The sequence below is a fragment of the Poecile atricapillus genome, chromosome 28, assembly GCF_030490865.1.
Source record: "Poecile atricapillus isolate bPoeAtr1 chromosome 28, bPoeAtr1.hap1, whole genome shotgun sequence".
NCBI lineage: Eukaryota > Metazoa > Chordata > Aves > Passeriformes > Paridae > Poecile > Poecile atricapillus.
The window spans coordinates 957344-973466 of NC_081276.1; the positions used below are offsets into that span (position 1 = coordinate 957344).

Consider the following 16123-nt stretch of genomic DNA (forward strand, 5'->3'; position numbering starts at 1 on the left):
CCCAGATTTGAAGAGCTGAGCCAACCTTCGTGGACATTTCCCCCTTGCTTCATCCCTTTGGCCACTCTGAACCAAACCTGGAGTTGTGACCGATCTGCTTTCACCAAGGGGAAATTCCAGAGCAGCAAAGGATCCTGAGGCCTTAAAGCAGCAAAAGGCAGCTCAGGGAAGATCCCAGAATTCTTAAATTTGGAAACAACCTCTGAGATCATCAAATCCAGCCTCCCAACGCTGATCCATGACTGAACTTCCCAGAATTGTTGCAGGGACAAAGGTCCAGCATCATTTTGGGGAATCCCTGGGATCTGGGGCTGCCTGGTGACATCTGGAGCTGCTTCCCAAAGCCAGCAGGGAATTATTTAACACAAATCCCATTTCTCGTCCCGAGACCTTGGGACACAGAGGATTCAAAGAGGGAGATTCCCAGCAGAAGGGCTGGGAAGGAGGGACATGGACACAAAGCCAGGGATGCTCAGGGAGCCTGGGAAGCCCTGGGACAGCAGCTCCAGCCCTGCCCACCAGGAATCCCTCCCTGGGAGCAGGAGAACAATGATTCCTCCAGTTCCAGCCGCACACATTTCCCTGCCCTTCTCCCGGGGGGTTTCTCTTCCTGCAGCAGCAGCTCCAGAGGGCCGGGAAAGGAGGGAGCGTTCCAGGAGGAGATGCCTCCATCCCCACGGCTCAAACCCGGCCCTTTTTGGGGTCCTGTCCCCATTCCAGCAGCTCTCCAGCATCCCCGAGCCTCCGGCACAGCCCGGCCCCGAGCGTGGAGCCCGCTCCGCTCCTGCCCACGGACACGGGAGCAGAGCGGGATAAATAACTTCAAATAACTTCAAATAACTTCAAATAACTTCAAATAACTTCAAATAACTTCCAATAACTTCAAATAACGCCGGAACCGTGTGAGAGCAGCAGAGCCGAGCTCAGCCCGGCTGGGCCCGGAGCTCTCCTCAGGTGAGGAATTTGGGGAGGAGCAGGAGCTGCCCCCAGGGACCGAGCAGAGCCCAGGGGTAAAACCCTCCCGGCAGCTGCGGGGACCAGGGGGACTCCAGGGACAAATCCCGAGCTGGCAACACCCCACGGGGGACGTGGGAACCGCAGGCAGCAGGGCTCGGGATGGCTTGGGCTGGAAGGGAGCTCAGAGCCCATCCAGGGCCACCTTCCACTGCCCCTGGGATGCTCCAGGGATGGGAAATCCACAGACAATCCACGGCTTGTCTGGGAATTGTGTGCCCACCCTCGCAGGGAACACAAAGCCACGCACCAGGAGGGTGTGGGGGCTCTGCAGAGCCCGGAGTGACCCCAAAGGGAGCTCAGGTCCCAGCGCTGCTCCCGTGGGTTCCTCCCTGGCTGTCCCCGGTGCCAGGAGCCGCCCTCCTGCAGCTCCAGCTCCTTCCCGAGCTCAGGGAATGCCAATCCTGCCAGCCCAGCTCCGTGTGCTCCGCTGCCAACCCCAAATCCGCTCCACCGAAGAGACGAGAACTCCAACTCACCCTCGCAGCGAGTCCTGGCCCCTTCTCCTCACCCTGCTCGGGGGTCTCTCCTCGAAGGCTGCGAATCTGTCTGTCTGCAAGTCCCCCTCGTACTGTCCCCGGGCCGGTGCCACGGCCAGCACGGCCGTGCAGCCCAGCAGGAGCCTGGCCAGCCACAAATCCCCCATGCTGGCCCCGATCCCGAGCGTCCCCCGAGAGCTCTGTCCAGCCGCAGGGTCCCTGCTGCCCGAGGAGGAGGAGGAGGATGGATTTTGGCAGCAGCCCCCGGGTGCCGAGGACCCGTCCTGGAGTTCGCTTTCTGGAAGGAAAAGAGGGGGAAATAGATTTTGAAGGACTTTGCGGGTTTTGAAGTCATTGATCAGCCCAGGCAGCCCCTCCTGGAGCGGGGGCAGGGGCTCGGTCCCCCCGCTGTCCCCTCTGCCAGCCCCCACCGCTGCCAAACCCTTCTTTCCCAAGAGCTGGAAAAGCAGGAGGTGTCCAAGACTTGTGGTTGTGCCTCACATTTATTTTCCTGACGGAGAAACAAAGAGCACCCGAAGTCCTCCGGGCAAGAGGAGAAGGTCAGGAAGGAGCAGCTCGAGTTTCTGGACCATCATCACAGCCCTGCTGGCTCCGGGGGACCCGGGAGAGCTGGAAAAGCTCCCGGCCCGGCCGGGGCAGGAGGGACACAGCTGTCCCTGCTTGGGGACAGCCCTGGCACAGCACCGAGCTCCCCGGGATATCGGGGTGTCCTGGGGGTGGCCCCCGGGACGGGCTGGGGGGAGGCAAGGCTGGGATCAGATGAGAAATCCCAAGGGAAAAGCTCCAAAAAGGATCCAACCCCATCCCCAGGGGAACATTCCCAAATCCCCCAGCTCTGCCCGTGGGGAGCCCATCCTTCCTCCTCCTCCTCCTCCTCCTCCTCCTCCTCCTCCTCCTCCTCCTCCTCTTCCTCCTCCTCCTCCTCCTGCCGGCCAGGAGCCTCTCGGGATGCAGCTCTCACCTCGAGACCCCCAAAATTTGTTGTTCCAGGAATGAGGAATCGTCCTGGAAGTGGCCCGGGGTGGGAACAATCCGTGCTGCGAGAGGCCCCGGGTGGGGAAGGAGAGGCCCCCGAGCCACCCCTGACTGTCCCCCCTGCTCTCCCACTGCAGCTTTCCCGGGCCAGCCCAGCCTCCAAAATCAGCCCAGACAGGACAGAAAATGTGTCTGAACCAAAAGAAAAAAACCAACAAAAAAAATCCCCCCCAAAAAATCCCAACAAAGAAACCCCACCAGAAAAAAAAAAAAACAAACCCAAACCCTAAAAATCCTTTTAAAATAATCAGAAATAATTAAAAGCTCAATTTCCCTCGCTGCTCCCAGCGTCCCAGCTGGGAATGCCTCAGCTCTCGAGGGCAGGAATTTTTCAGGCTCTAAGGTTTCAAACGCAGTGAGTGAGGAGAGTGGGAAGGGGAAAGGAGACAAAGAAAATTGCCCTCCCTGCAGCCCCCCGAGCTGCGCCGGGCGCTGCGGGCTCCGCTTATCTCCAGGCACACAAAAGGAGAAATGTTCCCTGTCCCGCAGCTCCCCAGGAACGGGACACATGGACGGGGAAAAAGTGGCAAAAAGAAACATTAAATTGTGGCACTCCGGCGATTTAAAGAGGAGGAATTCCAGCTGCATCCATTTCCCCGCGGGGGGATGAGGAGCCTGACAAATGATCGATACACGGGACATTCCCGGAGAGCTCGCACAGGCATGGAAAAGTCATTTACAGCCGCCAGAGAGTCGCAGCTTCAATGGAATAAAAGCCTCCAAAAGTTCTTTGCAGCGCTGAGAAATTCCAGCAAACCCCACTTGTGAGAAAGGCACTGAGAAAGCAATGAGAGAATCCAGCCCTAAAAATCAGATTTTTTGGGGGGGGAAAGAAGCAGGAAAACGTTTCCAGTGCAAGCCTGGGAGTGTGAAATCGAATGAATTAAAAAAAAATAAAATATTCAAGACACAATGAAACAGAGAAAAGAACCGATAAAGAGAAAGAAATCAGCTGTGCAGCTCCGGAGGGAGGAGGAAAGTGGTGAAATACCTTGGAGTGGTGGAGCTGGTGATGTGCCCAGAGCTCCTTTGTTTAGCGGAGGGTCTGGGCAGAGCAGGAGGGACTGCGAGGCTCGGTCCTGGGGAGAGGAGAAAAGGTACAGCCTCATCGGGCCAGGGGGAGGGCCCGGCCGGTGGGAGTAGCTCAGCTCAACATTCTCCAGCCCAAAGTTCTCCGAGGAGGGGCTGGGGGAGAGCCGGGCTCACCTCGCTGCTCCTCCCGGGGCTGAGCCCCAATTCCTGCTGCTGCCTCCGTTATCCTCGGGGGATAATTGGGATTCGGGATAATTGGGGCTCAGGCTTCGTTTCGGGGAGATGGAGGTGTGGTTCAGCAGGGGGAAATATCAAAAAGCGCTTTTCTGGCTGGTGGTTTTCCTGGTTTTAGTGTAACTCGAGTGAGACAATGGAGGAAAAATGGATTTTTGAAGGAATAGGTGGCCCAGCCCAGGATCTTCACACCCAAAAGTTGCTTTGGCTCCAGAGGAGAAAAATCTTGGAGGTTAAGAAGCATTTTGTGAAAATGAATAGTTTTAAAAAGAAAAGCACATTGGAGATACTCAGCCTTCCTTGTGAGGAAGAACTCTGTCACTTGGGAGTTCAGTTCTGCTCTTTGGCTCCGTGGAAAAACAAAACAATAAAACCAAAAATCCCTGATTTTCCTGTGTGCTGTAGGCCTCACAGCCCATGGCTTTTCTTCACATAACACAGAATAAAACACACACAAATCCTCTCTCTGCTCCGTGCCACTGCACACCCACGGCTTTTCCCAGGGGTGCAAGCCCGGGATTCTCCCGGGACAGCCCAAATCCAGCTGATTTCCAGGTCTGAGGGGTTCGGAGGAGCTCTGAACCAAAGGGGATCCTCAGGGAGGTGCCAGGATCCCCCACGGCTCCTCCTCATCAGCTCCAGCCCCGTCCCCTCCCGACCCCAGCGCTGGAGGCTCCGGCCGCGCCATCGGCTCCATCCCCAGCGATTCCAGGGGAGCCGGGGCCCTTCTCCCGCTGCTCCCTTTGAAACCCTCGGAGCTGCTTTGTTCCCAGCCCTGCTCCCAGGCTGCCCCTGCCACCTCTGCAGGGCTCTGCCTCGGCCTAATTAACAGCGGCCTAATTAACAGCGCCCTTGTGGGGTGCTGGGGAAAAGGGAACGGAGCCGGGCAGGGAACGCAGCTCTGGCAACGCTTCTGAGCAGGGGGACAATTCCCATTCCCATTCCCACTATTCCCATTCCCATTCCCATTCCCATTCCCACTATTCCCATTATTCCCATTCCCACTCCCATTCCCATCCCATTCCCATTCCCATTCCCACTATTCCCATTCCCATTATTCCCATTCCCATTCCCATTATTCCCATTCCCATTCCCATTATTCCCATTCCCATTCCCATTATTCCCATTCCCATTCCCATCCCATTCCTATTCCCATTCCCATTCCCATCGCCATTCCCATTCCCATAATTCCCATTCCCATTCCCATTCCCATTCCCATTCCCCTCCCCATTCCCATCCCCATTCCCACTCCCATTCCCATTCCCATTATTCCCATTCCCATTCCCATTCCCACTCCCATTCCCATCCCATTCCCATTCCCATTCCCATAATTCCCATAATTCCCATAATTCCCATAATTCCCATAATTCCCATAATTCCCATAATTCCCATAATTCCCATAATTCCCATTCCCATCCCATTCCCATTCCCATTCCCATAATTCCCATTCCCATCCCCATCCCCATTCCCATAATTCCCATTCCCATTCCCACTCCCATTCCCATTCCCATAATTCCCATTCCCATTCCCATAATTCCCATTCCCACTCCCATTCCCATCCCATTCCCATTCCCATCATTCCCATCATTCCCATCATTCCCATCATTCCCATCATTCCCATCATTCCCATTCCCATTCCCATTCCTGGGACAGTGGGAGGTGTCCCTGCCACAGCAGGCGTGGGATGAGATGAGATTTAAGTTCCTTTCCAACCCAAACCATTCCGGGATTCTTTGATCTCCCGAGTCTGAGGAGAGCCGGGAATTTGGGTGCCAGCCCTGATTCCTTGACCTCTTTCCTTCATTTCTGTATCAAAGCTGAGCTGGGTTTGTCAGGAGCCCCCAGCAATGCTGCCTGCGAGCCCCTGGAGCTTTTCCATTCCTGCCTTTATTAAAAGCGTCACCTAAAATCTGCCTCGGCTAAAATTAGCCCGTGGTGCTTCTCCCAGCACGACACAAGTGCTGTCAGGGCAGCAACAGCTCCCAGCCGTGATGTCAGCTCAGGAAAATCGGGAGAAAAGCAAGGAGGGAGCTCTGGCTCCTGTGCTGCGATCCCTGCAGAGCCGGGCTGGGGAACTGGAGGATGCTGCTCTGCCCAGGGAGAGGGAACGGAGAGAATTCCTCAATTCCTCCTGGGAATGGGGAGGGAGGGGCTGAGGGGGGCACGGGGAGGAGGATGAGCTGGATCTGCACTGCCCACAATGCCCAGAAGCTTCCCGTGGGATTTCAGAAGGAGCTGGAGATGAGAAGTGGCAGCACGTGAGGGACACTCAGGAACCAGCCCAGAGCTTTCCCCGGGGAAATTGTTGGGCAGCATGAAGTCCTTCCCTCGCTCCCTGCCCCACACACACCCCGCTGGTCCTGCTCCTCCCTGCCCTTAAATCAATAATTAAATCAATTAAATAAAGGATAGATTAAATGATCAGCCTGGAGCATCTTCTGCCTCACCTTTGGCTCAGTCCAGTGACCTCAGCTTGCCAAAAACCCTTTTGAAATGTCCTGAGTGAACACGAGGGCTCCTGAGACCTTTCCAAGCGGGGGAATGAGCCCAGGAACAGGTGATCCCAAGGATGGGAATTATCCCATCTCCCGACAGCAGGGAATTCAGGCAATGTCTGTCACCTCCTGGGATGATCCACACAAATCTGCTCCTGCACCTTGTCCACATGCCCTGAAAACGTACCCCCAGAAAATCCCAAAGGCAAAAAACATCCCAAGGGATCCCTGTGGCAGCCACAGCTGCTCTGGGAATCTATTCCAGCGCCAGGAGGAATTCCTGGCTGTGCTCACTGTGGATGCTCTGGGATGAGAGCCTGTGCCCATCCCAAAACTTTGGGTTTAGACAGGACCAGGTGAGACCTCAGGGAGCTCTGAGGGACCTCAGGGCTGGGACAAGGAGCCAACAGCATTCCCGAAATCCTCACTGCCTCCTGCAATTCCCAGGGCTGGAGAATGTCCCGGATTTTCCACACAGGTGGGAGGACCTGCAGTGCAGGGATGTGGGGCTGATCCCGGCTCCCGGCCCTGGGTAACATTTCCAGCCTCCGAGCTTGTGACCACGGTTGCAACATTCCTTTTGTTTTCTAGGAATTCGACTCCACCAAGGAGGGAAACCACAGGGAAATTGTTTCAGTGTGTGCTCTGGATTTGGGAGAGGAGGGATGGGGCCGAGGGATGATGTATCACACACGGCTCCACAGCCAAGAGCTTTTAAAAAAACACCCTTTGCTTTAAAGCCGGGGAAAGGGACTTTTTCCCTCTTTGGCTTGGCAGGGGCTGAGCCCAGGCAAGGGGAGATCAAAGCCAGGCGAGGCTGCTGCGAAAAATCAAGCCCTGGACATTTATTAAGATTTTATTCATAAAAAGCCCTGCTCTGAGTGCAGTGGGATTTCGCTGTGGAACTTTTGACACGGGAGCTGCCTGATTTAGAAGGAAAATTGCCTCTTTCTCCTGCCAGGAGTAAGGCGATCCCTCCATTTCCTGTGAAATTCCAAGCAGGGATACAAACACCTTTCTTGTTGCCCTCAGGTGGGCTGGAGGCACATCCAGCCCTTGTCCCCGGGCTCTGGAGTGTCACCCCCGGGCAGATGTGACACTCCCCACCACATCTGGCTGCTCCAGCCCCACCTCACTCCCTCTGCCCTCGCTTGAATTCCGAGTTTCCCCTTTTCCAACCCTTTTTCGCGGCTCTTTTCTCCCCTTTGTGCGATCTGCAGCACACAAGTTTAACTTGGCAGCGGGGCTGGAGCAGATGGAGAGCCCTGGCCCGGCTCCTCAGATCCCAGGAACTCCTGCTCGGTGCCGTGGGCAGCATTTCCAGCCACTCTCCACCTGGATCTGCCAAGGCAGAGCCTAAAAAAAAATCCACTCTCAGATCGAGGAGCTGGAATTTTCTTTAGGACGAGTTTTTAAATTCTTTAGGAATTTTCTTTACACGAGCACCCTGCCCCTGTGGGAGGGGGGAATTCCACGTGAGCTGATTTCAAGGGAAAACAAGAGGGTAATTCCAGGGAATATCGATATCCCTTCCTACAGCTCAGTTTGGAGAAGCCCAGGATGGGGGATCCACACTGGATTCTCCTGAAGGTGAAGGTGAGGATGGGGCAGAGCTCTGCGTTTGCCTTCCAAGCACACCCAAGGCTGAGCAGGCACAGGTTGGAGCCGTTCCTCATGGAAAAGATAAAAGATCCTTCTTTTGTCTCCCAGCAGCAGCAGATGAGGAAAAACCACATCCATGGCCAGGAATGTGGTGCCCAACCCCAGCCCAGAGCACGGGCTGGCACAAGGAGGAGCAAAGGAACGAATCCACAGGGCTTGGAGAGGTCCAGGAGGGCAGGGATGGCACTCCAGGGCTCTCCCCATCACCCTCCGCTGAGCAGGGCTCTGTGGGGAAATAAAAATGGGAAAAGAAAGGAAAAAGTACAGGAGCAAAGCTTGTTTGGTGTGTGGAGAGCCCTTCCTTTGAAAAGTTCACAGCCCAGGAATTGGAGCATGGAAACCGAGAGACAAGAGGTGCTGGATCCTCCATGGGAAAAGCTGCCGGGATTTCAGCAGGAGGGAGAACAGCTGCGGCCAGAGGCTGAGGAGCTGCTGCTGATTAAATGAAAATCTGTGTCCTGTCAGTGCTCCTGAGCTCTGGATCAGCCCCATTCCCTCAGCTTTTCCTCATGGCACAGAGGCTCCATCCCTGTAAATCGTGGTCACACTGAGGTGAAGGTGTCCCACGAGCTTTAGGGTCCCCTGGAACCCAAACCACGCTGCAATTGCAGCTGAAGGGGCCATGGATTGAGGGCTGGGCTCGATGGTCCTTGTGGGTCCCTTCCAAGCCGGAATATTCTGCGATTCCAAGGTTCTGGATGCTCCACCGCCGGATGCTCGCCGTGGGTGGATCCTCTTTAACTCTTCCCCGAGCGTGGATTTGATCCTGCTCCAGGGACATCCAGGGGGTTTGATTTGCTCCTCGTGCAGGATCAGCTGGTAAATGCAAACCCTCTCAGCTCTCCTCGTGCCTGGGCATCCCTCCCTTCCCTCCCTGTCCCGGGCTTCTCCCCTCGCAAGGAGCGTCTGGAGCTCCAGAGCTGCCAGACCACCCAGGCAAGGCTGGAGCTGCCCCAGCTCAGCCTGTGTGGAGCAGCTTGGCCATGGCACAGCTGCAGCTCAGGGCCACAAAAACACCAGATTTTGCTCCCCAGCTGCAAATTCAGCCCCGTGGCCTCCCTGGGATGCCCCAAATGCTGGAGCAGAGCCCCACTCTGCCACCCAAAGGAAAAGGGGAACAAAGTTCATCCAAATCAAGGCAAGGACAGGTGTCCTGCCCTGCAAACATCACCTCATGGAGGGTGTCCAGATCCCAAACTGCCCTCCTGCCCCAGCAGGCCATGGAGGACTGGAGGAATCTCGCTCCAAACCTGGCTTCCAGAGGATTTTATCAGATCATCCCAAACCCTGAGGGTCTGGATGGGTACTGGTCTGCTGGCCTAGGAACAGCCCAAAACCTTCAGGATACACTTGAAAAGAATTTCTGGAAAACACAGCAAGACCCAAAAGGGATGGGAAGGAGTTTGTGTGCAGCAGTCCCTGCGATCCTCTGGCCTCTTGCTGCTCCAGGATGGAGAGGCTGGGTCTGATCCTGAAGGTCCCTTCCAACCCAAATCCCTCTGGGAGTCTGGGATTCCACGATTCCTGTCATTCCATGAGATCAGCGCAGCCTCCTCGCAGGAAGCTCACACAGCAGAGCCTTTGTGTCTGAGCTGCTTGGCCAAGACCCTTCCACGTCCCCGGGGAGTTGCATCATTATTTTGTTGCCTTACAGGCATTATTAATATTCCAAGGTCTGGGGAAGGAGATTTTTCCTTTGGAATCGTTGGGCTCTGCCTGTCAGGGTCGTGTGCGAGCTGGAGTCAGCCCTCAGTGATGTCACCCTTGGCCAGGACACCTCAGTGTCCCCTTTTCCAGCAGGGACCCTTTTCCAGCTCGGGGTAACGAGGGAACAAACCCAGAGCCAGCAGAGAATCTTTTCCTATTTCCAGACTGGAGGGAACCGTTCAGCTCTGCCTTCCCTGGGAGGTGCAAACCCCTTTTCTCCTGCTCCCCCTGCCCTCTGCCAGCCGGGATTCAGCAGCAGGAGCCGATTGCCCTCGGTGCCAGCCCCTCCAGGAGCCATTCCCTGGAAAAAGCCGCTCCTGGCTGGCAGCTGGCACCGAGCAGGAGCTGGATTTGGCCTGGCAGGGCTGTGGTGGGAGCAGGAATTCTGCCAGGAAAGGTGCTGGTGGTTGTTGGCTCCACTCCCACCAATCCTTATTTTTGGGATTTGTTCAAGATTCCACCAAGAGGAGGAATTTCAAGGCTGAGGGAACGGCGACCATGGGATCCCACACGCTGAATATCCACGTTCAGCTGTACAATCTGTGCTGCTCCTGAACTGTCCTGGATGTGCAGGACACGGAATGGCTTCACATGGACAGAGGGCAGCATTTGATGGGATTTGGGAAGGAATCTTTCCCTGGGAGGGTGGGGATGCCCTGGAATGAAATTCCCAGAGAAGCTGTGGCTGCCCCATCCCTGGAAGTGTCCACAACCCTGGACAGGGCTTGGAGCAACACAGCAAAAAATGTCCAGGTGCTGCTGGGAACATCAGCAGAGCCCAAACTGGACGGGTTTTCCACAGGGACAAGGACAGGGCCAGCAAAGGGAAAGAGCTGAGGCCCAGAAGCTTTAAAACAGCTCCAAAAGGGATCAAAGTCCCTGGTCCCAGGGCTGGCAAAGCTGAGGGAGCCACTTTATCAACACTAAAGGAAGTCTGAGGGATAATTTGATTGCCAGGCATGGATATCGCTGGAGAAGGAGAATGTGGGATAGAAAAAAACCCCCCATCATCATCTGGATGCCAAATCCAAGGATTCCAAACGAGGAATAAGGAGGGAAGTTTTAACAGCACGGGTGGAGGGTGTCCCTGCCCATGGAATGGGAGCAGCTTTGAGGGCACTTCCAAGCTAAAGCAGCCTGGGATTTGATGCCAGGAGATCACGGATCGCCAGCCCCCGCTGTCCTGGGCACGCCTGGATGTCCTGCAGGAGGAGAGGCAGCGGCCACAGGGAGGGAATGGGCTCAGGACCAGGAAAAATGGGTGAAATTCCGTCATCTCTGGGATCTGTGAGGTCACTCTCCATGATGTAATGTCCCTTCTCTGAAGCTCTGTCACCGTGCAGGTGTCACCACACCTGCTCTCCGTCCAGGGGATGATTCCCAGTCCTTCCCAGTCCTCCCTGGGGCTGCTCACCCACATGGAAACAACAACCACAGCACTGCCAGCCCCAGCTAAAAATATCCCATTACCCATTTCCCCCGAGACTCCTCCTCTGAGCCTTCCTCCCGGGCCATTCCTGCCCAAGTCTGAATTCAAACGTCACCACCCAGCTCCCCACGGACACTGTGGCCACTCCTTGTGCCCAAATGTCTCCAGCCAGGCTGAGGGTCCTGAAAAATCCCAGACCTGGCCCTTCTCCTTTCCTGGGAAGTTTCCAGGGAGCTCATCAGGATCATCTCCTCATCATCCCCTCCATCATCTTCCTCATCCTCAAGGAATGCCTGCTGGGTGCTGGAGACCCCAGAAGGGGAGGGGGAGCTGTTTAAGCCACACATGGCCCAGGGCCTCTCTGAGCCTCCCAGGGTGAGGCAGGATCGCTCCAGACCCTCAGGAATATCCAGGGAATATCCTCAATCCACCACTTCAATCCACACTTTCTCCAATGAGCCACGTGGGATAACTTTCTCCTCTTTTTCCACTCTGGAATTTTCCTTTCTCCCGCGTTTCCACGGCCGTTCCCGCAGGGTTTGTGCCTCTCCCGGTGTGTGCAGGTTTCCTGGTGCTGCTCACAGGAGACATGAGTTCATCCAGGCTCCCTCCTTCTAATCATTCCCAGGCATGGAAAAAACCCCCTCACACCCCCGAGGAGAACATAAACATGGACGGGATGTGCACAGCTTATGGAGACAGGACTATGGGAAACACATGGTTCCAGTTTAATAAAACTCTTACATTTCCAGGGCCTTTTTTTTTTAATTTTTTTTTTTTTGCCTTTTTTTCCCCCCATTTTATGGCTTGTTACAGAGCTGGGAATAGCAGGGCTTGTTTTGTTGTTCTTGTTGTGTTTTATGAGGACAATGCCTTGTCCAGAGCTCCAGACATCAGGTTTTTTTTGGGGGGGGAAGATAAAGCTTCCGGCAAAAGCTGCTGGCTCCTGCCCAGGACTCCCTTAACTCCTTCTGGGAATGCTCAGGCTCTGACAGCCGGGGATGGGCCACAATGGGGTGGTCAAGAAGCCCCAGATGCTCGGAAATATTTGATCTAATCTTGCTCCTTAACCCATCTCAGCCCCTCAGTGGGATTCTTCCACGCTCTCCGTGTTTTTCCGGAGGGATCTGGGGTGCAGGGAAGGAGTTTTCCTGGCTGCAGCAGAGGAAGGGGATGTGGGGAATAAAGGCAGGTTTGGATCATAAATCACAGGATCCCAGGATGGTTTAGAGAGGAAGGACCTTAAGGATTATCCATTCCCACCCTAGAGATTCCTGAGCATCCCTCTCCCCGTTCCTCGTTCACCGGCTCCTGCCGGGTGCTTGAAGTGAAGGAGTGAAGGAAGAAGGAAAATCCAAGCAAGATCCAACCCCAGGGCTTTGGGACTGCCAGGGCTTTGGAGGGGATCACAAGTTCCTCCCTCACAGCAAAGGCTGGATCCACTTTTCCAACCACTCATTTTTTTGTGTGCATTCCCCAGGGAAAGGAATCAAATCAGGCACAAAATCAACACAACCCCGGGGTCTGAATCCTTCCCAGAGGGAGGATGGAACCTGGGCTAACAGAGGGAGAATATCCAAGCACCTGGAAAATCCTTGGAGATTTCTGCTCGCTGTCACTCCATGGAGGCAACTTCTGCAAGACCTTTGGCCCCCACCAAAGGCTGTTTTTTCTGCTCCTGTTTTATTCCTGTTGCAGGGAGTGGGGAAGTGACTCTGCTCATGTTTTCCCCATCACCACAAAGAAGAGCCCTGGAACAAACCCCAAACACTCAGCACTGCCTGGGAAAAGGGAGAGAAATCCCACAAGGAGCAATCCTAAGGCTGCAGGAGCTGGAAAAGGACTCAGATCCCGTCTTAGCTCTGCTGATTCCCTCAGGATTTTCCTGCCCTGCAGCACCTCCAGCTCTCTGGGATGTCTGTGCTCCTTGTCCATCCCATCCCCTGGCTCTCCCCCTTCCCTCTCCCCTCCCGTGCTGGACACTGCTGGGTTTATTTTGGTATTAACTACAAAATCCCATTTTCTGTCTGCTGCAGGGAAAAGGTTCGGTGGGAAGAGAGGGAAGGGGATAAAGGGAGGGAAGTGCTTGGGGAAAACGGGGGGGCCCCAAGCCCCAGACAGCACCTGGATGCCGGGGGCTGCTGTGCCACAGCAGCATCCTGAGAGACCAAACTCCAGGGAAATGGGGCTGCTCCTGCTCTCACCACACCAGGAGGCTCCTGCCCACTTCCTAGAACATTCCTGGAACTGAGGAGTGCAGAGGTGCCGCTCTCCAAAGCCGTCACGTTCCATGTGCGGAGCTGCCCCGGCGCTGAGCTCAGGGCTCTGCTCCCAGCCCAGCCCAGGATGGATTCCAAGGCCTTGGCTGCTTCCCCACCTTTGGATGTGCTGGAGTGGGGCTCAGCTCTGCTCCCTCCGTGCTTGGGACTGAACACAGGAATCCTGCTGGACTTTCAGCAGGAGAGGCACAGGGACGAGGGATGGAGGGACAGGACACAGGGAATGGCTCCCAGTGCCAGAGGGCAGGGCTGGATGGGATCTTGGGAAGGGATTCCTGGTTGGGAGGGGCTGGGATGGAATTCCCAGAGCAGCTCTGGCTGCCCCTGGATCCCTGGGAGTGTCCCAGGCCAGGCTGGAGCCCCAGGGACAGTGGGAGGTGTCCCTGCCATGGCAGGGGTGGCACTGGATGATCCCTCAGGATCCTTCCAACCCAACCCATTCCATGATAAATTGGGAATGTGAAAAATACGACAAATACAAACCACAGCCTGACACAAAGAGATTGTGAAAAGGTCACTGGGATGCCAGGAGAGGGAGCTGGGACAACCAAAGTGCTGCAGGGATCCGAGCAGCTCCAGAATTTCAGGTTCACAGGCGATAGAGCAATCCAAATCCAGTTGGGTTCAGCAACTGGCTTGGAAACCTCCCAGGAATCTCTGGTTTCAGGCAAGTTGGAAATAAAACAAACTATTCTGATGGTATTCAGCCTCCGTGTTCAGACAAAACTCAGCAGCCAGGGAGCCTGAACTTGCTGTTTTTGTAGCAGTTTTTCCACAGCCCAAGGACGCTGTGTTTGTGGTCAAAGCTGATCCCGGTTTTTGGACTCTTTATTCTGATGTGAATTATCCATCCCAGCTACCGTGCTGAGGCTGGGTCATGCCCCGAGGGAGAGGCTGGGATCGGGGTCCAGGCACGGTCCTGAGGACACAAACACCCAGAGCCCACTGAGGACAGCAGGGAAAGGGGGAGTCAGAGCCCAGGAGCATTGGGAATGTCCTGCCCACTGCCAGGACAGCCATGGGGGTGAACCATTCCCTGAGATCCATCCCAACCTCCTGCAGCCGTTCCCTGGCTCCTGTCCCTGCTCCCAGAGGGAAGAGGTCGGTGCCTTCCTCAGGAGGAAGGGGATGTTATTAAAGATCTCCTTGTCTAAGGTCCCAGCCACCCCTTCAACTGCTGCCCTGTCCCTCTGTGTCCCCAGACAGGACCCTGGGAATGCTCCCAATCCATCGCCTTTCCCAAGCCACAGCACTGCCCTCAGCTGCTTTAATAAACCCGAGCTGTGTTTAATTCAGGAACAGCTCAGCACCTGCCCCATCCAACCTCCGGGCTCCAGCTCCTCCTCCTCACATTCCACGGGTCACTTCCCCACCTCCAGGGACAGGGATGGGGACGTGTCCAGCCAGTCCAGACAGACGTGGAAATGGTGCTCCCAAGAGGCTCGGAGGAGACACGCCTTGAGGATGAGTCTGAGCAAGGCTGGGGCTGGGATAAATCAGGATAAATCAGGATAAATCAGGATAAATCAGGATAAATCAGGATAAATCGGGGTAGATTGTGCACCTTAGCAAAAGGCTGATGAAGGCAATTCCTGGCTCACACTTCAGGAGGTTTTTCCACAGTTTGTCACTGGCACCATCAACACGTGGAGGGTGGAAAATGTGTCCAATATCTAAAACAAATCTGCATTGTTGTTACACGGTTCTGCTTTGGAGGAACACTTAAATCACCCCCAGTGAGAGAGGTTTAATTCAGCTTCTTTATCCAGCTTCCCTCATCCATGGAGAACTCTTCCAAGTGGGGTCCAGATCCGTCAGGAGAGAGAATTCACACTGGAGGAAGTTGTTTGGAAAAAAACATAAGAGTTATAACAGTCCTGGAAATTCTGAAATGCAACCACCACCCACACATGCACAGATGGACACACACTGAGAACCTCCAATGCAGAGGGAAATCGAGATATTTTAGAAATAGCACTGACATTTAGCATCCCAGAATGGTTTGGGTTGGAAAGACCTTAAAGATTATCCCATTTTACCCCCAGCCATGGGCAGGGACAACTTCCACTGTCCCAGGTTGTTCCAAGCCCTGTCCAGCCTTGGACACTTCCACTGCTCTGGGCAACTTCCCTCGGTGGCTTCAGCAAAACCAGGATTTTGTTTGAACCTGGTAAAAAAGAAGAAAAGAAATAAAAAGGAGAGATTTGAAAACCCAAGAGATACAGGTGGACAAAACTGATGAGATTGAAATCCAGCGAGATCCTCCCACTGATGGGGAACAGATGGCACAGAGAAAGTGCAGTGAGAGGGGTGGAAAAGGATGAGTTCCTCATTCCCTGCAGCTCCAGAAAGAGTTAAATCCATTCATGGGCTCTTGGAATGGGTTCCACTATTCCCTCACAAAATGAGAACCAGCCTCATCCCATGTCCCAGTCATGTTTTCACCTCTAAACTGACTGAAAGATGCCATCAAAAACCATTCCAAAGTTATTTTCCGAGCTCTCCGCTCAGGGATGTTGAGTTTCTCTTCACTAACGATGGAAAGAAACTCCACAGAAATTCCTTACTGGCACCATTCCAAATTCAGCCAGATCCGAGCTCGGACATCGAAGGTTGCAATCCCCCCCAAAAATCCCATCTCCAGGAGACTCTAAATTAAACAAATTTCAGGATGCCTCCTGCATGTCCCTGCTGCAAGAGGAACATCTGTTTCCTATGGAGTGGGGAGATATCCTC

At 54.7% G+C, this 16123-nt stretch overlaps 1 protein-coding gene across 2 annotated transcripts in view; it reads right to left on the reverse strand.

Moving 5' to 3' along the window:
• The window catches only part of FBN3 (fibrillin 3), a 69330-nt gene extending 67670 nt beyond the window's left edge, over positions 1–1660 (reverse strand). For both annotated transcript variants that reach the window (XM_058858612.1, XM_058858610.1), the window contains exon 1: positions 1494–1660. In XM_058858612.1, coding sequence (XP_058714595.1) covers positions 1494–1660 — 167 coding nt within the window. The remainder of the gene's footprint in view (positions 1–1493) is intronic.
• Positions 1661–16123: the final 14463 nt, after the last annotated feature.